The 22,103-nt window shown below is 39.8% G+C and overlaps 1 protein-coding gene and 1 non-coding gene across 2 annotated transcripts; one reads left to right on the top strand and one right to left on the bottom strand.

Annotated features, from left to right (window-relative positions):
* Positions 1-6,149: 6,149 nt before the first annotated feature.
* On the top strand, positions 6,150-19,801 carry LOC140244263 (uncharacterized). Its single transcript, XM_072323902.1, has 6 exons — positions 6,150-6,397; positions 7,042-7,611; positions 8,758-8,977; positions 11,085-11,357; positions 12,484-12,727; positions 16,835-19,801. Exons 1-6 carry the CDS (start codon positions 6,236-6,238, stop codon positions 17,094-17,096), a joined length of 1,731 nt encoding a protein of 576 aa, XP_072180003.1. The 5' UTR covers positions 6,150-6,235; the 3' UTR covers positions 17,097-19,801.
* On the bottom strand, positions 11,959-12,034 carry Trnaa-ugc (transfer RNA alanine (anticodon UGC)). The gene has a single exon. It is a non-coding gene; the product is annotated as a tRNA-Ala (tRNA).
* Positions 19,802-22,103: the final 2,302 nt, after the last annotated feature.

The raw sequence follows: 22,103 nt of genomic DNA on the forward strand, positions 1-22,103 counted from the left end.
TTATATTGGTCACTACAATATAAAGGTACATTTTTGAAGTTATGGTCAAAAGAAGCAAACATTTTCTTATTATTCTCTCTATTTTTCTTAACATTTAATCGAAATTATCTCCATTTGGCAAATATGGACTTATCGGTGTTTGCAAACAAACTCTTCAAATTTTCTAAACAACCCCTTATAGATTTAGGCCTTCGTCTCACCCCAACGCCCGTCTCTCCCCCCCCCCCCCCCCCTCCGGCTTGTTGTCTTTAGTAGTTACCCTAGGGATGCGGTAGATATATATCCCGCGTTTGGTGAAAATATGTCATTTTTTTTAACGAAGATGCTGAAAGTGTAAACATTCTTCCCGGGCATTCCCCACATGCCCCCCCCCCCCCCCCCTTAGCAGGGCACCCCTGGATCAGCCATAATTAGACATGAAATTTCAGTCATAAAAGTTTTCACAACACTAACTTAGCGATGTCTTTTTTTTTTTCGGTTCGACAAAATAAATAAGAAGCTTAAAAAAGAACAATCAAGTTTAGCGAATGGGAGACTTCAATCCCCCCCCCCCAAATAAAAAACCGGCCTCAATCTTCGAGGGGGGGGGGGGGGGGGGCTCATTTTTCAAATTAAGATTGTATCACCATAAAGATGCTATCTGTCAATTTTGGTGAAAATTCGTCATAGGTTTTCAAAAAGATGGAAAAATTTGGAAAAGAATTCAGTCATTTATAATATGTCTGCATAGCATAGTCATATTATGTCTGCATTGTTATAGCATTAACGTAGTTCTATCTTTTTCGGTTCGACAAAGTAAATTTATACATTCCAGAGAACTCCCCCCGGGGGTGGGGGTGGGGCTCATTTTAACAAGTTAAAATCTTATCACCGTAAAGATGCTATTTGCCAAGTTTGGTTAAAGATCTTATTAAGAAAATATTAATGGTGGAGGCTCATTGCGCAGTTTTGACATGGAATTATTATCTACCATCTTTATACACAGTATCAAGTTCAAGTTCAAGTTCAAGTTTATTCAAAGTAAAATCAAATGATTTGCACATTTCCCGGCAAAATTGAACTTTTGCACATTTCCCGTTGATGAAATTTGCACATTTCCCGGCGAGACATTTGCACATTTCCCGGCGTTTGCACATTATTTTCCCGGCGTTTGCACATTTCCAGGCTCCAAAGCCCTACTCAGCGTGCAAATTCTCTGGATATCGCCACCAAGCGGCGAGGAAAGTACAGGCGTCGTGTGCGAGACTGCCGTGCGTGTGCGCACATTGTGTAAAGCAAAAAGAGAAGCTTGCGCTTCACACAGTGTAAATACAGCTCTATGGATCGGAGCCTGAGGAGAACCCAATCAAAAACACCGACGTACCGCGGCGCGCCGCGCGGTACGGTCATATCAATCCAAGAGGTTCTCATCACAATCATAGTCCGGTAAACACAGCTAGCCCTGTCAGTGTAGACGTCGCTGTACACAACACACGGAGTCTGGTCGGGCCGCCGGTCGGGCTAGGTACGTCGGAACACATGAAGATGGACGCTGTTGCTTATGACCTGAAAGCTCCTACCGACGAAGGGACAGCACAGCCGCCGCGAAAGAAGAAATGTAAGAGCAAAAGTGGATCGGCGAAATACAGAAGTAAGTTTTGCGATAAATGGACGAAAAGATACCCATTCATAGTCCGAGGAGGGGACATATTTTCGTTTCACTGCAATACTTGCAACAGAAGCGTGTCGTGTGGACACATGGGTTTCGCAGACGTGGAGCGTCACATTCGCTGCAAACTCCATATTCGCAATGCAGACTGGGACGCGGCGGCGGCGGCGAAGTCACAGGACCCAACTGTCACGGACAAGGTATGTTGAGCTCATTGTCATGACATTACCTATTTAATAAAGTTTACTCAATTCTGAGTGATACACGCCATTAAAACCAAAACTACAACAACATTACTACTAGAGCGTCGACCTCTCTAACGTTAGTAGACTGTCGAGCTGTCTAAAGCCAAAGGTCAGTCCGCGAAGAAACTAGCCTGGGGATGTTTCATGAAGTCAAACTGAATTTAGTGAGTAACGTTAAAGATTGACTAAAAAGTTATGCCACTTTGTTTCTCTGTTCACCTTCAATTTCACTAGCTTAATCATCGCACACTTCAAATTATCATTAATGTTAACAGAATAATTTCATTGTTTTTAATGTCATTTATCTTATCTTGTATTTTCAATGGCTACATGACAAATGTCTCAAAATTGACAAAAATCTTCATTTTCATTAGAAAGTTATGAAAGTTTAGCAACATTGTCATTGAGGACACAGACCGCAAAGACCATATGTGGTTGGACCGGACAAGTTGTGGGACCGGACTAAAAATTTACTTCCACAAACACAATAAAATCCCATAGAATAAGCATAAAATACAATGGCTTTTGAATGAATAGTTCATACCAATTTTTGAGGTAACTTCTCTTTAAGCAGAATTCGGCGATTTGTTTCATGATATGTCAGCCAGAAGAAGCGCGCAATATTCTATCACACACGCGATGTGAAACTTGTGCGCGTGTTTGAGTCAGAACCAACAAACTTCACTTCAGTGTTAATCCATTCCCATAGTCCTAGTGCTAGACAATACATGCAGGCTGGCTACACAACGTTCAAAATATATTTGCAAGGGTTTCAGTTAAGTTCTCTAATTATGACAAAAATTGATTTTGTTCGCTTTGCTTTGGAAGAACTGTTAAGTATCATTTTCAGAACCTCATCATTGTGTATTGGAATATTTTTATTGAGAATGGCAATGTGAAAAATTCATCTAAATTTCAACTTCTTAAGTGTCCGGGTACACAATCCCCCATCATACCATAATATTTAGTTGATCTTAAAATTTAAGTTCGACTTAAATTCTTTCTACTTTGTGAAACACCTGGCCGATCATTTGATGACATAAATGGCTGCCATTTTGTTGAATTATTTATTTTTTTAAAAAGGTTGTACCCTGGGTGCCAAAAAGAGGAAATTATTTTGTTGCTGGAGCTAGCGCGCGCTAGCTACTGCACTGCACTGCACTAAAGCACATGCTAGTGGTATCGCAGCTTCCATGCACGAATAGCATAACATGCAGTGGCATGGGAATGACTATGTACACGCACACACAGTGCATGCATTTTTCTCTGGCTGTCCTCGAGTGGATGTGAGGTGGCGCTACACAACGCGGTTACCCGGGGTACTACAGTACCCCGGGGTAACGCGTGATGCATCATTTATAGGGGGCTCGATCCCCTCCCCTCATTAGCATCGTCATGTGGGGGGGGGGGGGGGAGGGGTCACCAGAGGGCCAGGGCGGGGGAGCTGCTAGCTGCTCATAATTACCCCTTGTCAATCTCATATTTGGCCTAACGTTTAGATCAAGGAGGTTTGAGAAATGGAGTCCCAACAGTCTTATTCGCTTTGATCCCATGCTGGAAGCTGCCCCTCAAAAATATTTGAAGTATGTGTCAAACTGGATCTGCCACTCATATACGAAGACAATTGACTCGTGTCTCACTGCATAATCACCAGCCACTTTCCAAGGAAGATATGTCTTTGTGATGGTAATTACTTTTCGCTATCCCTATACTTTACAAACAATGGGCAGTAGACGATGGTAAAGGCACGAATAGAAATTGTTCAAATAGAATAGAAATTGCTCAAATATTGCTGAAATAGATATCAAAATTACTCGAATGTACGTGTCTGTACGCTAATCTGACATATTGATTTATAAAGAACTAGGTTAAGAGCACCAGTATTCGGTCACTTATCACTAGCCAGTAAGTTCAACTGTCACAACACACGCAAATCACATCAATTCACATACATGCACACTGCTCATTCACAACAGGAAACTCCCTTAGCCCCCTCCAAAAATCCATCCAAAATCCCAAATTTTACCGTCAAAAGTGCAGAATCGGTGCTACTTTCCAAAAGTGTGCGTGATTAAGGCCCAGTTTTAAGAGTATGGGTCGCCAAAAAAGCACTAAAAATCGAGAAATAGGCCATTCTCTCGCGGGATTTTTTGCTTATAAATCACAAGCTTGGAGTGTGATGGTATCCTCAAAAATGCAGAAGAAAAGCAAAATTTCCGTACGTGCCGATACAGTGTCTCAATGTACAAGGGTTGAATGCAAGTGCCGATTCCCCAGTGTTCGGTCACCAACAGGTGCCGCAACGTCCCCGATGCAATTTTGCGCCAACAAGGTATATTTCACATGCATTGCTGTAGATGATGTATGTATGTATTATTTTAGTTTGAAAAATATTGCTAAAAAGCTTAACTGACCGCATACTTGGGATGTTACCCTATACTTGAAGATGATACCATATTAGTTTCATTTTGCAGAAATAAGGAGAAAAGTGATAAAACCGGCTTTCCATGAGAGTAAAATTTCAAACACTTTCACAAAATACAGCTCAGATTTACACTTTTGCACATATTTTCAAATGGAATTGACTTTTGTTTTATATGCTTTATCATTAGGTGAAATTTCATTGTATTTGATAATATAAACGAGCAGCATATACCCGATATGATGTTAGCGTTAAAAATGAATCTTCAGATTGCTCAGAAAGATGGTGGCTTCAAGCATCGAACATCAAAGGCCCAAATGCACCTGTGGAATTCTTTTGTCCATCCATAGAAAACTGACAGCTGATTGAATAATTATAGTCAGTTGTAACTCCATCTCTCGAACCTCCTTGGTTAGATCTATACAGTGTACAGCATTGTTGTAGACACTCTATATAGTATAAACTGTGTGGTAGTGTTGCGTGATGATTTTTCTTTTTTTTTAACTCGGATGTCCACATGTGCACACTCGATGATCAAAAGTAAACAAATTTGTGAACAAGTAAACTTTACTACAGCTAGTGTGTGCTTTTTTGGGGGAAAAAAAATGAGTTTTACTCTTAATCAATTGCTACAGTTTGTATGCAGTGACCCACTGCAGTTGGGTGCCAGTGGGTATACTAGTTTTGCTCAATGCTGGGCTGCAGCATGCATAAGATTTTCAGTGCTTTTATTTATTTATTTATTTATTTATTTATTTTTTGGCGAAGCGCACCTGCACCTCTCCATGCACGGATAACAAGCCCTGTGAAACTGAAGTCTGACATCTAATAAGAACTACTCTTAACTCTTTATGTGCCATGGTGAAACCCCCCTTTGTGCCACGTTATTCCGAGCCACGAAGGTAGTCATGCTTTGAGAAAGAATTCTGTTTTTCTAATTTGTATAACCTCTACAAATTTCTGTTAAGATGGGCATAATAGTAGGCAAAGTCAAAGAGGAATGCCAAACTTTGTTTCGATATAAATTTTATGACGAATCTATTTTCAATTTCTCTTTCGAATGACCAGTTGTACATTACTGTAAAGGCATGACTTTTGCACATAAAACCCTGACAGAAACTTAGAATGTACGAGCAAATCTACGGTAGTTGGGAACACCACTTGATAATCAATTACCACATAGAATGCAAGCCGTATATGAGAGGAACAAAAGAACGCTTTCATCGTGCCGCGGGATTAGCAGTGATTAGCGATTTATCGATCGGTTTTGGCGGCTTTGTTTGTTGAGCAGAATATGCGAAGTTGGCACGCAGTCGACTGAGCCGGACGTGCGAACGTGGCACATAAAGAGTTAAAGAAAAGATTAAAACAAGGACTTCACGAGTTCACTCCCTTCATGGATTCTGCCATCCATCAATCTTTGGGCACTTTTCCTGCAATTTACCCTGCAGCATCCAGTGCAGACAGTGCATCAGCTGTGGGACTTTCAGATTTTGTTGAAAATGAAAATAAAAACAAATACATGTAGACCTCTATACCCCCATCTATGGTTGGAGAGGTGGGGGAATGCACAAAAAGCAGGATATAGCAATTATGACAATGTTTTTATAATATCTGAAGGGATTTATATTAAGAGATTTTATTATCAATACACGTTGTACATTTAAGGATTCCATAGGAGATCTAGAGAAAGGTGGGCTTGCTATCCTCAATCCTAATTCGTCATGTCGTTTATTCCCTGTGAATTCAGTTTCATGTGTGATTAATTCTTCTACCCGTGTAACATGCTGTGCACAGTTCAAGATGAACGCCTTTCTTCAGAGGAAGGAAAGTCCAAGTACATGTAGAAGGAAGAAATACAGGAGCAAGTTTTGCGAAGCATGGACAAGAAGATACCCCTTCATCACAAAAGGAGATGACATGTTTACGTTTCACTGCCACATTTGCGACAAGAGCATGTCATGTGGACACATGGGGATTGCAGATGTGGAACGTCACGTTAGTGGTAAGCAGCACAGACTTAAAGCCAACAGGATGAAGTCTCAGGAGCCGCTTCATCGAGACCAAACAGTCACAGACAAGGTACATCTTATGCTCAGCTCATTGTCATGACACTGATACATGGAACAAAATGAACAAAAAACAACAACAACAAACAAACAACCAAACAGCTATTTGTGGTGTCTGTGTGTTTTTTTTTTCTCCTATGAATTTTATCTCATTCAAGCCATCTTTGCGATTGAGTGCTACAGCTGTACAAATTTACACTTTTCACCAGAAAGGCAGAGGACTCTACCCACTGTCCCAACATTCACATTGGTCCCCCATGTTGAAGGGAAAGTCCCATGCCACTTTCCCTTCCAAACCATAGTTTAGAGGCTCATCAGGAATTATCCCCTTGTCCCCGCGAAGTTAGTCAGGTCCTGGGACCATTTCAGCTTTTTCGAAGTCCTACAGTAAGTTTTGTATAGCAGTGTATTTTGTGTGTGTGTGTGTGTGTTTTTTTTTTTTTTTTTTATGGGGATGTTGGGCAATGAAATATGAAGAAGCAGATAGGAACTGTTTCTGATTTAAATTCCTCACTGCCCTTCATGGCCTTGTTTTGGTTGGCCGGATCCTGGCTGTCACATTTGAAATAAGCTGTTGTGCTGGCTGTTATGCTGTACCTTGTACATTAAAATGAAGCCTACATTGATGTAAAATTGTGATTATTGTTCATACCACAGGTTGGGCAAGCTGACGTGAAAGTTGCCACATTACTCAGTCAGAACAACATTCCCCTCGACTTGGCAGATGAGCTCACACCACTGTTTCCGGACATATTTCCCGATAGCAAGATATCCAAGGACTTTTCCTCCAAGCGAACCAAGACGGCGTGCATCACTAATACAGAAGTTACTCCTTACATCGAGGGGGAGATGATTCCCAACGTGGTTCGTCACCCGTTTTCCCTTGTCATCGATGGCTCGTCAGACAATGGCATGGAGGAAATAAACCCGATGAGGGTCCGTATCTTTGACAGTGGACAAGTGAGCATGCAATTTCTGGACTTACAGTGCGTGTCTACAGAGGACACGTTACAGACTCTGTTCCTCAAGATGGATGATGCTCTGTGTAGACACCTCATTGAGTGGGAGAATTGTGTTGGAGTTGCTGTTGACAACACCTCACTGACCGTGTGCGGGGACCCCATCGAGACCCACGTTCGGGACAAAAACCCGGCGACATACATCGTGGATTGTGGGTGCCACATTGTGCACAACACTGCCAGCAAGGCTTCCGATGCCTTTGAACAGGTGGATATCATACCAATCCCTGGGACAAGCAAAATTGATTTTTTTATTTCCAAAATCATCTTCAAGTAGGGTTGAAGGGAAAGAAACACGTTAGTACAGTATGTTATGTGTGTACATTTTTATAATTTTACTGAAGGGATTTTAGCACTAAGGATTAAAGATGTATAATTTCTATTGTTTTGAATACAACTGCATATTGTTTTGGGGGGTAAGGTTTTTGTTTTTGTTTTTTGTTATGGTTATTTTTACAAAAAAGTTTTTATAAATGTGGAAGAGATAATTGGGTCAAAACTTTAACAGTTTCCTTCGATGTGCTACATCATTGTAAAAGTGGCAATTTTTGCTCGTTTTACGCAACCGAAAATAATAACAGGAGAATGAGATATGACAGAAGCAACTGGAAGCTAAAATTTGCTGTGGTAATGTCAACCAGTTTCCTTGTACCATATTATGTACTGCCAAATTCCACACCCATGCAAGGCAACAATAACCCACTGCATTTTTCTTTCCTTTGCTTATCTTTACGCTTATTTTGATGGTTTATGTTGTAACAGAATGTAAAGTGAATAGTACAAAAAAATGTCGGTATGGTGTTTCATTCCATCACTTCCTCTTCTTGAATCCTTATCCCTGAATTGAATGTCTCTCCCTTCACTTCTTGCTGCACCATGAGCACGCACTGAGTGAGCATACTCAGTGAGCCTACCTCAAATATACATGTAAAGTTGTAAAAGCAGCTTGAATTCCCTCATTTTTTGGTCTTATTCCTTAAAAAAAAAAAACAAAAAAAAAAACAAAAAAGCCACACACACACACACACACACACACACACACACAAAACAACTATCAAATAGTTAATATCAATTCCAGGATCTTTACAATGATCCGGACCACTACCAAAATTAAATCATCTCTTCCTTATCATTATCAAAACTTCCCTAAAGTTTCATCCAAATCCCTTCATAACTTATTGAGTGATTACACCTGTATGCAAACAGACAAACAAATAGAGAGACAGACAAACCAACATGGACAAAAACATAACCTCCTTGGCAGAGGTAAGTGTAGTAATTGAATTCAAAGAATACACAGAATGTAAAATGATTGCTTATTATTCCCAAAAACATTTTGTGTTGAACTTCACAGGTGTCTGGATTTAGTGTTGAGGAGATGGCCACTGACCTGTTCCACTGGTTTGACAATAGTACAAAGCAGAAGATGGATCCTGTGCAGTACCACACATTCTGTGACATCACATACCAGCAGGCCGTCAAACATGTCGACACCCGATGGCTGAATCTCGAAACGACTGTTTCACGTATCCTGCAGCAGTACGGGAGTCTTAAGAGCTACTTTCTCTCAAAAGGTTTGCATACATGTACATAATGTCATTTTAGAAGGTACAGTTAAACTCGCGTAAGTCGATCTTCTCGGGACTGAGCAAAACACATCGACTTAGGCGATTTTCGACTTGTACGTAAGTCGAAAAAAATCGACTTACAGTTTCACCACACGTACATGTATAATGTACATGTATGTTGTCTACTCTGGAGCCGAGAGCTGGAGCGGTGTGTCGCAGCACGGGTCGCCCGACAGGGCCGCGGCTAACTTTGCATGGACAGTGCATTAGTATTGGCACAGGTCCGATTACTTTACACCCTTGTTAAACCTTGGGGAAGTGAATATGAACGATATTTGAGCAGTGATTGATTCCAGTTTACCATACCGTGGCTTGAAATGCGTGTAGAGGTGCAATTCTGATTTACTCGTGCCCGTAACTTTCCCCCTACTTTCCGCTTTGAAAACTCAGCAGCTTCATCCATTATAACACTCCACTGCACAGCGCTGCAAATGCCAAGCTACACTACAAGCTCAATACTGTACATGTAAATGAACGCATGTGTACTGAACGAACGCTGTACGTAGCGCGACAGCTCACAGGGCTGTACCAGCGGACCTCAAAACACGAAGAGAGTTCAACGATCCCATGATATCGCTTTGAATTTTGATTTTAGATCTTTTTTTTTTTTGTCAACTCAAACTCATCTGACAAACAAAATAATGATTGAGTAATAAATAATGAACAATAAATGACAGTGATTTATTACACAATAAAATCTTATTCGACTTAGGCACAGTGAATTCAGTGGTTTTTCCGTGAAAGTGTTCTTGGAATTTCATCGACTTAGGCGAGTATTCGACTTACAAAATTCGACTTGTGAGTGAATTAATACACGTAAGTCAATGGGGAAAAATCGGGACTTTTTGAAATCATCGACTTACGCGATTATTCGACATATGCGACGTCGACTTAGGCGAGTTTAACTGTAGTTTCATTTTAAAGGACAAGTTCACCTTCATAGACATGTGGGTTTAGTGAATGCAGCAATATTAGTAAAACACATCAGTGAGAGTTTGAGGAAAATCGGACAATCCGTTCAAAAGTTATGATTTTTTGAACTTTCTGCTCAGTCATGACTGGATGAGAAGACTACATGTACCATGGCTTGTGATGTCACATGAGTACAACGATATGAAGAAAGAATAAAGAAAATTCAACATATTTCCATTTTTCTCGCATAACGAAAGAACACTCAACTTCTTTCTTTCTGAAGGCATGGGGAATAATATTACCCTTAACATACATCAGTAACAAGTCGAAGAAATGTGCACTTTATTCAAAAAGTAAAGTTTTGTGAAGTTCTCTTTTTATTTTCCTCATATCGTTGTACGCATGTGACATCATACACTACCGTAGTAGTCTTCTCATCCAGCAGTGACTGCGCAGATACTTCAAAAATTCATTACTTTGGAACGGATTGTCTGATTTTCCTCAAACTTTCACTGGTGTGTTCTACTAATATTACCCATGCTGCATTCTCTCAATCCTTATGTATATGAAGGTGGACTTGTCCTTTAAGGGACATGTTCAACGTCATTATTATGTAGATTGAGTGAATACAGAAATAGTTATAGAACACATCAGTGAAAGTTTGAGGAAAAACCGGACGATCTGTTTGCAAGTTATGAGTATTTAAAGTATATGTGCAGTCTGTGCTGGATGAGAAGACTACTACACGTTATGTGGAAAATATTATGAGAATTCCAAAGAAAAAGAAAAATACAAAAAACCTTCAACTTGTTACTGATATATGTTATGGGTAATATTATTCCCCCTGCTTTCCAAAAGAGGCATGACAAATGTTTGTTTTGCGAGAAAAGTAAAAAATATGTTGAATTTTCTTTATATTTTCTATTATTTTTTAGCAAATGACATCACAAGCTGTAGTACAGCTGTAGTTCCCTCATCCTGCGATGGCGGCAGGGAAACTTTGAAAATTCAGTCCACGTGTTTGTTAAGGTGAACTTGTCCTTTAATACAATGTGGTCAACATAAGATTCTGAAGATTATGATTATTTAATTATAAAAATAGCTAGTACAGCATTTCTCTTTTGTTTTCATCGCTACGCAGATGACAAGGCCCCATATTTTGGTAGGCTCCGTGTCCTGTTCGAAGACCCCATGACAGAGGTCTACCTTCTCTTCTACCAGTCCGCCTTGCAGACGTTCTTGCAGTTCAACTCGTTCCTGGAACGGGAGGATCCCGTCATCCCAATCGTGCACGCCCAGATGCAGTCCTTCCTCCAGAAGTTGGCCAGTAAATTTGTCAGGGTGCAGACCATCAAGGCAGCAAAGGGAGACTTCATGAACATGCATTACAAGGCCCCGGATGTGCAACTTCCAGGTAATACCATCGTAGAGTCTGGATTGGTAACAGAACCTTTTCTCCTTATCACGTCAGCCCTTAATTTGCCAGGGACTTTCGACAGTGTGTACAATGCTATGGGATTTTTGTATGGAAATTGTCAGTCAAAGCATGCAATAAGTTATTAAAGTGAAACAGAGCATCTTGACAAATACTGTATACATCACACATTGCATGATTTTTGTTTTTGAATATTTGTAAATTTTACAAGTTGGGTGCTATTCACAAACAAATAAACACGCAAATAGATTAATTGTGATTGTGACGTGCATGCACACATTTCTCTGTTCAGCACTGTACTTCACAGTTGCGAATTCAGCCACTCGCATATTGTTGGAAAGTCCTGATTCACAAAGAATTAGACTCACTAGATATATGGCATATACAGTATACTGTTGAGTATCAAATTGTGATTACTGATTATTTCTTTATTTTTGAGGTCCTCTTTGGACATTTTGCGTGTAATCTGAATTATTTTTTTAACATCTTGTCATTCAAAAACTGTACAACACCATCCCTTTGCCCATCATTAAGTATACTAGTTTAAAAGTTTATTAGTGGAAAGTTGAGCAAAGATAATGGGATTCCATCGGGATTCGAACCCATGACCTCCGGATTGCAAGCCCGGTGCTCTACCGACTGAGCTATAGGAAGCCCTAGTTCAGTGTTCATCTCAGAAACCCTAAATTCTCAATGCTCAGATGGTCAGAAGCTTTAGCAGTGTGTTTGTGTGTGACACACAAGTACACTTAAACCTGGCATAAACCTGAAGGATAATTCAACTTGGGGATAAATGCGAGGGGTCACCGAAGTGATGCAGCTTTTTGAGTATGTAACAAATAAAGACAGAAAAAAGCTAACCAGTTTCTGGTCAGTTTCTTCATTTGTTACTGATTATTTCTTTACTTTTGAGGTCCTCATGGGACATTTTGCATGTAATCTGATTTATTTATTTTACATCATTTTACGTCATTCAAAAAGTGTACAACACCATCACTTTGCCCATCATGAAGTATACTAGTTTAAAAGTTGTGACAGAGAAAGGCTAGTTTCTATCATTTTGATTTTAACTCTTTGCGTTATCCATTCAAAATTTTGTTCACAGACAACAGCTTGTTCATTGGGTTTGGTGCAAAAACTCTGCTGAACAAACTCCTCAATGAAGGTTCAATCTCGGGCCATCAGGCATCCAAGTTCTATGAGGGTGTTCGGGCCTTCTATTCACGTGCCTTCTCCTATACTCTGGGGCAGCTTCCCTTGGACGACAGCCTTCTGAGGAATGCGGCATTTGTCAATTTCAGGCGCAGAGAGAATGCCGCCCTCTCTGAAGTGGAATACTTCATAGACAGGTATGCACAAGCATCCGTTAAAAAAAAGAAAAAAAGTCGCCGTTCGGGCAAAGGCCTTTGCCGAAGGAAAATCCTTTGCACCAGCTTAAACTATACTAATTTTCGACATTGAGGGGGTTAATATCCTGAATAGCGAAAAAGTACTGGCAGAGGGTTTGGAAGCCAGACTAAAATTTGGCCCAGTTTGCGTTTACACTGAGAAAAGGCTGGGCTCGGCCGCTGGGCTCGGCCGCAGCCGAGACCACCTCCAGAGCGTGGCCAAATGCGAGGCCAATTTTGGCCTCGTATTTGGCCTTTTGCGCGTTTACACTGAAATGAAGGCGGGCTCGGCCGTGGCTTGGCCGCGGCCGAGCCTTGCACTGTAAACGGGGTCTAGTAGTGCCCAGGGCAATCCATCATGAATTATTAACCCTATTCTAACTAGGCGGGTCAAATTGACCCCCCCCTCGACGTTTCGCGCCACGATTTCGCAACGCGCAAAGATTTTGCCGCGTCGTTTCACGACTTTTTTCATAGAAGTCTCCCGCATATTTTGAGACCAAATTTGCGACGTTCGGGTTCACCGTTTTGAAGTTACGTAATGTTTTGCATATGCATGTCAACCAAAAAACAGCTCAAATTCATGATATCGTGTGCAAATCCAATGCAAATTGTGTTTTTTGGTTAAATTGATATAAATTAGATTATTTCAACTTTTAACCATTGAAATTAATCAATTCTAGTTTAGATAAGCCTGAAAAAGTGCCTGCAACAAATTTTGGCAAAAAAACAATAGAAAACAAAAGGTTGAAAAAACAATAAAATACATAAGAAATTAACAAAACAATAAAAAACAAAAGAAATTGATTTCGATTGTGCTAATTTTTCAAGAAAATTGTTTGATGTGTCTTGAGGAATTCTGACACAAAAATTTAGCAATCCTCCAGTCTTTTTAATTGAGTTATAGGTGAAAATATGATTTCATGCACAAATTTGCATAATTAATTTATTAAAAATAGAAAGGCAATATTTTTCTATTGTATGACCATGTTATCTTGTAGTTGACATCCAGCTCTATCTTCAGGCAAAATTTCGCGGCGATCGCACGATCGGCGGCCAAGATCTGAAGGGGGGGGGTCAAATTGACCCCCCCTCAGTAAAAACTTGGTCTCAAATAGCCCAGTTAGAATAGGGTTAATAAAGCATTCATGTGCCTTGGAGCAAGAGTCCACAAGCCTTGTCGGCAGAGCTCTGAAAAGGTGGTATTTGTGGTATTCATGTCTATTGTTCAGGGTCATTTTAAGCACACACTCACATACACATCATTGGTTCTTGTGTAAAGTTCAGAGGGTTCAAATTTGACCAAAATCTGGAACTTAATTTTAAAATTAATCATGGATTTAGGCATTGCATCAAAATTATGACCAGCAGGATCCCTCAGGATCCAGCTTGAATAAGGATCCTGAGGGATCCTGCTGGTCATAATTTTGATGCAACGTCTTAATGAAACTGATTCATGCTCTCATATTCAAATCACATCCAATAAAACTGTACACTATTCAGCTTTTACTCATATCAATGACGGTGTTACATGATGTGTAGTTTCGAACTATTAAGAATCAAAAGTGGGAAATGTTTTTTGTAACACCTAGTATTACCATATTAAGGTTCCGTAGGGAAAGTTTTGAACCGAAAGATCAAAAGTCAAATGAAAATGCTAAAACATTTATTTTCCCCCTTTGAAAATGGCTCAAAGTATGTTCATGAAACTTAGTACATATGCATACCTGACCTTGTTCCTCTTTTGAAATTTTGGGTCATGTGCTCAAAGTTCAAATGTAAACAATCAGTTTGAAATGCTAAAATTACACTTTTTGATTTGATGTTGAAATTACACTATTTTCTCCATACCAAAGAAATGACTGAGTGCATACACTTACAGGGTAATTGTCCCGGCCGAACGAGTTCGAGCAGGGGACTATGAAACGGGCTCCGTACGTGTGTGTGTCCGTCCGTCCGTCCGTCCGTCCGTCCGTGTGTCCGTCCGTGTGTCCGTGTGTGCGTCCGTGTGTGATCAAAATCTTCAATTTGCTACTTCTCTGTCATTTATGAGCCAATTTTAATTCTGTTTGCTTTATATGATAGCACTACAAGGGAGCTTTGAAACTTCTACACAGAATTTCAGTCGTGACCTTTGACCTTGACCTTTGACCTATATTGTACATTTTGCTACAAAATGCTACTCCTTCGCCATTTCTAACCCGATTTCGATTCCGTTTGCTTTATATGATGGCACTAGGTGAGGGCTTCAAAACTTCTACACAGAATTTTGACCTTTGACTTCTTTGACCTTTGACCCTGATTTTTGACCTATATTGTACATTTTGCTACAAAATGCTACTCCTTCGCCATTTCTAACCCGATTTCGATTCCGTTTGCTTTATGTGATGGCACTAGGTGAGGGCTTCAAAACTTCTACACAGAATTTTGACCTTTGCCTTCTTTGACCTTTGACCTTGATTTTTGACCTATATTGTACATTTTGCTACAAAATGCTCTTCCTTCGCCATTTCTAACCCGATTTCGATTCCGTTTGCTTTATGTGATGGCACTAGGAGAGGGCTTCAAAACTTCTACACAGAATTTTGACCTTTGCCTTCTTTGACCTTTGACCTTGATTTTTGACCTGTATTGTACATTGGCTACAAAATGCTACTCCTTCGCCATTTCTAACCCGATTTCGATTCCGTTTGCTTTATGTGATGGCACTAGGTGAGGGCTTCAAAACTTCTACACAGAATTTTGACCTTTGCCTTCTTTGACCTTTGACCTTGATTTTTGACCTGTATTGTACATTGGCTACAAAATGCTACTCCTTCGCCATTTCTAACCCGATTTCGATTCCGTTTGCTTTATGTGATGGCACTAGGTGAGGGCTTCAAAACTTCTACACAGAATTTTGACCTTTGCCTTCTTTGACCTTTGACCTTGATTTTTGACCTGTATTGTACATTGGCTACAAAATGCTACTCCTTCGCCATTTCTAACCCGATTTCGATTCCGTTTGCTTTATGTGATGGCACTAGGTGAGGGCTTCAAAACTTTACACAGAATTTTGACCTTTGACATCTTTGACCTTTGACCTTGATTTTTGACCTGTATTGCACATTTTGCTACAAAATGCTACTTCCGGCGGGGACATATATTACGCGCCGCGTAATTTCTACTTTTCCTTGTTATACTTGATATACTAACTATACACATTCTTGTCGCTCTGCTCACCACGCTGTATACAGCAGCAGGGCTGTGTAAAGTTATTAGTATGCGTGCATTACCACACAGTGAAAATACGTCTCATCCGATCTCGTTATTTTGAAAACAGCTCAAAGTGTACTCACAGAGATTGATGTGTTATTACGATAATGATTATGTGCCAACCATATTGATTGTGAAATTGTCATCTCATATCCGCAAGATGGAAAGATGTACTACCGATATACACCCATTGGGAGAGTAATGTGATATGGAGGAGGCATGCCTGTCACCATAGTAACATTTCTAGTCAAAGTTGATACACCTTGAACTTGTTCTTTCTCGAACTGTTGGTGTTCCCCCAAAGACGCTTAACTAATAAGACACGAAAGTGCGCGCTAATCCTGTACAAAACAAATGGACAGCGCGCGGTCTTCAAGCGTATACGCACATCACCTGAGACGCGCTGTCTTGACACTTGATAAACAACAGCAGCGGCTTTGGGGACAGCGCGTCTCAGGTGATGTGTGTCTTTGCCTGAGACGCGCTGTCGTTGAAGATGTTGTTTATCAAGCATTTTTGATTGTGAGATCATGTTGTTGCCAAATTTTTACCTCCACGAAATAATCCTTATTACTCTAAAATCTTGTTCTTCAAAATTATCCCCTTAATTGAAAAAAAGCTACGACTATAATTTCTCAATCTTTTTAAGATGATAAGAATACTACTACCTTTGGAAATGAATGATGTTCCTAAGTGTACTGAGTTTGTACTTAGCTCTCTTTTGTATCGTCATGTAGGGTAGCCATTTTGTGTCCATTTTTATCGTGCGCCTTCTTTCTTGTTATCTACTATCTTTGGTGTTCCCCATTTCAGGTTCAGCGCGCTTCTTCCCTTCCAGTCGCCACAAGAAATGGATAAACTGGCAGACGAGTTTTCAGCCTACCAACTGATGAATGATGAAGTCGTCCCTCAAAGTGTCTGGAGCAAGGCAAAGGTGTCTGAAGATGGACTTCATAGATTGGACGTCATCTGGCAGCATCTTTCCCTGCTCAAGGCTCCAGATAACACCCTCCTCCTTCCTCGACTCTCGAAAGTGGCAACCCTCGTCTTGGTGATCCCCCACTCAAGTAGTTGAAGGGAACAAGTATTTTCCATGGTCCAGAAAATAGAACCGCTTTCTGGCCTACCGAGGTAGTGCTACCTGAAAGAAACTCTCTGGAGCATCATCACCACCAATAAAGCATATGGGGCAATCACCCATACCTTTCAGCATTCAAGAATTCCTAAAGATTGCTAAATTGGCAACATGAAGCTACAATCAGAAGCACATCTCTAAGGAGTTAGGTGCAAGATTAGAATTTTCTTTTCTTTTCTTTTTTTCGCTCAGTATTGCGATCATTCATTGTTCAGCATCTGGCATCCCCTGTGTGTAAACTTTTTGCATTTTCAGCTTTTTCTTGAAAATGCCCCAGACCGAATATACAAATGGACAACATGGAATTTTATGCTCTTTAACACTTCATAAAGTGGTTTCTAAGTATCTTGCAAAGAGTTAAAAGCTGAATCCTCACCTCAACCAATACTATATCATCCCTTTAAGAACCATTTGAAGCAGCCAAGTGAAACCTGGCATGTATGTATACGAGTGGACAAAGCTACACCTTACCATTTTAAAGATCATGGGTCAAGGCCAAATTCTACAATTTGACGCTTTTCCCCATATCTGTGCAGTGCCCAAAGGTATTTTCATAAAACTCAATGTATCAATGTACTAGCAGACTACGAGATTCTCTATGAAAAGTTTTGTGCCATGGGATCAAAGGTGAAAAGAGCGATAGTACCATTGTCCCCTGACCCCCATCCTTAAAAAGTTCTGCAGCCCCTGAAACTCTGGTCTCACATTGTCAAGACGTAGGCCCACTGTGTAGGTGTTGGGAAAATAACGCGATGTAGCACAGGGGTATCAGTGGTCATAGCAACATTTCTACTTTTTAATCAGAATCAGTCAAATTGTTACGTTCAGTGTGCACCAGATCACATGATTTATAGTTTGAAAAATGTCAAACCTCCTTACCATGATGAGGGGGGGGGGGGGAGGGATAGGAACACCCCTCACACACTCCCTCCCCTTACCACAAAATATTAATCTTACCAGCTCCCCAACCTAGGCATCTCTGAATTATTTGCTCTGCAACAAAATAATTATTATGGAAGAGATATGTTGTTTGTCTCCACAGATAGATAGTTACTCATTATCGCATTGAAATCGCATTTTCATTTACTAATGCCTCGTTTTTGACAATGTAAAAAGGCACGGCACAGGTCATGTCAACTATATGTAAGTTGCCTGGCGAGAACAAGAAGAGACAGAAAGGGAGTTCAAGGGATACCAAGAGAGGGGGATAGAGAGAGAGAGAAAGAGAGGGAGTAAATCCCTGTATTAACAGAGAATTTCTAACCAGAGATACTACGACAACGTCCAGGCAATCTTTTTTTTTACTCTGCCTGTTAAAACTGTCCCCACAAAATGTTGCTCAGATGATGTGGTGGTAAATTTTGCCAAAGTCTACCCTAGCCAACTTGGGTAATTACCCTGATATTACCCAGACATTACCCTGACAACCCTTCTGTTAAGATGCTCTCACAGTAACATTCCTTTGATACACTGATCACCCATGCACAATAGTCCAAATAGAATGACATGCCACTCGCTGATCACATGCATGGATTGTATTCACATTCCCCTGTGTGCATGAATGGATAGGTTGTTATGGAAATCTACCTGGAGAAGGTTTTTGGTGTGTGTCTGGTTTTATTGGCCAAGGCAAGGAATTTTGTTCTCTTGGACATTGTCCCAATTTTGTCAGGGTAAGGTCTGTTAAAACTGGGCTTGAGTTTTAAATATCAATTCAAGTGTACCAGGTTTAGTACAATGTATATGCCCTACAGTAGCTGCTCCTAGCCTTTTATTTGTATACCAGCTGTGTGGGATGTACTTTGACTTGTAAAGTAAAGAATGGTAATGCTGATTGTGTGTTTTGACAATACAGTGTATATGATGGAAGATTGGGAAATGCTTATGCAAATTAGAGACAAATGAATATTCATTAGCAACAAGAAAGTTGAATGTTCCATGTTTCTCTCTCTGCTGCTCATTTATGTATTCATTCGTTTTTAATCGATTATGTAAATATTTTTTCACCTTGTTTTACAGTATTTTTATGTAGAATAGATAATGAAAGCCAAAAGGAATTTTATCTTAGATTAAAAAAAAAGTCTTCCTGACAACAATTCTTGAAAAGCCCATACATTGCAGGTACACACACACACACACACACACACACACAAAAACAAACAATTTGAATCTGTCATTTTTTAAAACATTGGGCTATTTCTCCACACCAACACCCCTGATTGTCATATGGAGGGTCTTAGAATACATCCCTTACAGTGCACTCCTATTATAACGAACACGGTTATAACAAAATTCCGGTTACAACAAAGTAAAAATTCGGGCCAAAACGCTATCCACTTTATATATTTTTATTGTTTATTTGCTCGGTTATATCAAAATTTCGATATAATAAAAGAAAACTGCCGGTCCCGAGGACTTCGTTATAACTGGAGTCCACTGTATACATGAGATGTGAAAGAAACAATTCAGAACTCTATAATGGAGAATGGGAACGAGGACCTATTGGTGTCTGGCATGCATCTATACCCTGTAATGTACAACATTTCTCAATACATGTTTTTATCCTGACTATATTTTATATGTAAAAGGAATTGATGTTTATACTTGTATATATTTTGCATAAACCTCATTGCAATTTTGGTAAATGCTCCTTAGTGTATTGTGTTTGTGATGAGGTAATCAGTACAGGATAGTCAATGAGATTAGACTTGAGGTAGGTGTTCATGGACTGAAGTTGAGAGAATTGAGGATTGATCATGGAGAATAATTACTGCAAGATAAACATGACGGGTTGGTGGTGGCGTGATTGAGATATACGAGAAATGTTTTGAGTCTAGTTGAGTGTAATTTATTTATACCTGGGTTAAAAGGCTGCTTTCAGCTGGACAGCTGTTTTTCAGCGAGACCATGTATTACTGTGAGCAACAGAGGACAGACACACTGATATTGCAAACACACTTGTGTACAATGAGCTACATCCATTGAGCAAGTTACAATGCAGAGGGGAGATATTTACAAATATCAACAAACATATTGTAATCATAAAAAAGAACAACAACAACAACAACAACAACAACAACAACAGCAACAGCAACAACAACCACCAAAAACGGGCAGGTATACTTATGTAGATGCCAGGGAGCATGTGTATGTGTGTCTGTCTGTCCGTCTGTCTGACTGTATATACAGTATTTAGAATGGATGTATCCTACTTGCGATTGCCCAAAGTGCGACTTTGCCCAAAGTTTGATTGTGTGGATCCTGATTTCCCATCCAACGATTAGATGCAACTTCTGACAGAGAAAATCGGGGCACTGATTGGCTCATAAAAGTAGCGCGTCTGCCTCCAGATCCAATTAACAGACGCAGGTTCGATTCCAGAGTCTAACTGAGCAAAATATTGTGTGTAATCATACCGTCTGGTCTTCACATAAACTGGAGTTCTGGTGTGTGAAAGCAACATCTCACGCACGTACAACATCACACTTCATTCATTCATTCATTCATCACAGAGCAGGGTGCATAAACCCAATGGTCCCTCGTCACACCCAACTGGACCCCATGGAAGACCAGTTGGTGCAGCTGAATATGGGCTATCCAGCCATCTTCTCAGATGGAAAAATGAAACAAAGAAACTAACGATTTGACAATGATAAGCAAACACAAACTGACATTGATTACCAGTTTTTCTTTATTCATATGACTTTAACAGTACCATAAGGCAAGTACTTTGTGCTTTATATCGAATATACTACTGTTAAACAATCTAGCTCACGATTTTCATCTCAAAAATCCCTGCCGTCGACACCACGAAAGGACGACATTTTGTGCTAATCTTTTTGCCGTGTTATTGCTCTGTTATGTAGGCGTCACACAGTACCAAAATTGAGCAAAGATGGAGCCATGATAAAGAAATATTGTTCACAACCGTGCACTGTAAAAAAAAAAAAAAAAAGTACTGTAAAATTACAGCAAATGTGATGACAGCAGAGTCGCCAGATAACCTAATTTATGAAAGATACAGACTGCATACAATTATCCTGAATGATAAACATACATTCCAAAACTGTAATTCATATTACAGGTCGTTAATATTATGTAACCCCGACTATCAGCTGCACTGTAAAACATTTTACATATTCTTTATGTAGAAAGACATATGTTATACATGGCTCGGCTCGTATAAAAATCAGGGTCAAGGTAGCAAACAAGTCGGCAGTCACGCTTCATCTACTTTTATACCTACCTATCGCAAACAAGAATCAACAACAACAGTGACAAATTGAACCTCGCAACGCTTCCCGGTCATATACATGTTAATCACAATCTGGGTCCTTCTTTACTATTGAATAGCTGCAGATAAGTTCATTATTCTAATCATCATATTCTTAACATTTTGATTATTACAATTGCATAATTTCAAAAGTCAAACTATATTATAAATGCATTTCTCGTCATAGAAAATCACAAAAATTCGTTGTCGTGAGTTTTCAGGCTTGTTGGACTAATTAGATTAACAACAAATTATATATTACGTCAATTAGCTGAATATGCTAATGAAGATGATTGCCCAAGCATGCCAAGGTTGGCAAGATGGCAACCAAGCTTAGTCTACCGCAAAACTAGAACAAATGTTGTACCTATCTAAAACATGAATGTACCCCCACCTCCAGAATAAAAATGCACTTGAAACTTTCCCACTTTACATACATGGTATATGGTACCATCCACTTGAACATAAGAATAATGTTGATTATAATGTTTATGCCAATGATAACATTTAAGACAGTTGCACTATCTCAAACTACACGTTGGTGTTCTATGATTCCCCATCACAGAAATCACTTAAAAATTGTATTCTTAATGTTTCAGGCTTCCTGCGATGAAAATAACAACATGCCATATTGCGCTGATTAACTGAATATGCTAATTAGGCTTACAAAATAA

This window comes from Diadema setosum, chromosome 21 (genome assembly GCF_964275005.1).
Source record: "Diadema setosum chromosome 21, eeDiaSeto1, whole genome shotgun sequence".
NCBI lineage: Eukaryota > Metazoa > Echinodermata > Echinoidea > Diadematoida > Diadematidae > Diadema > Diadema setosum.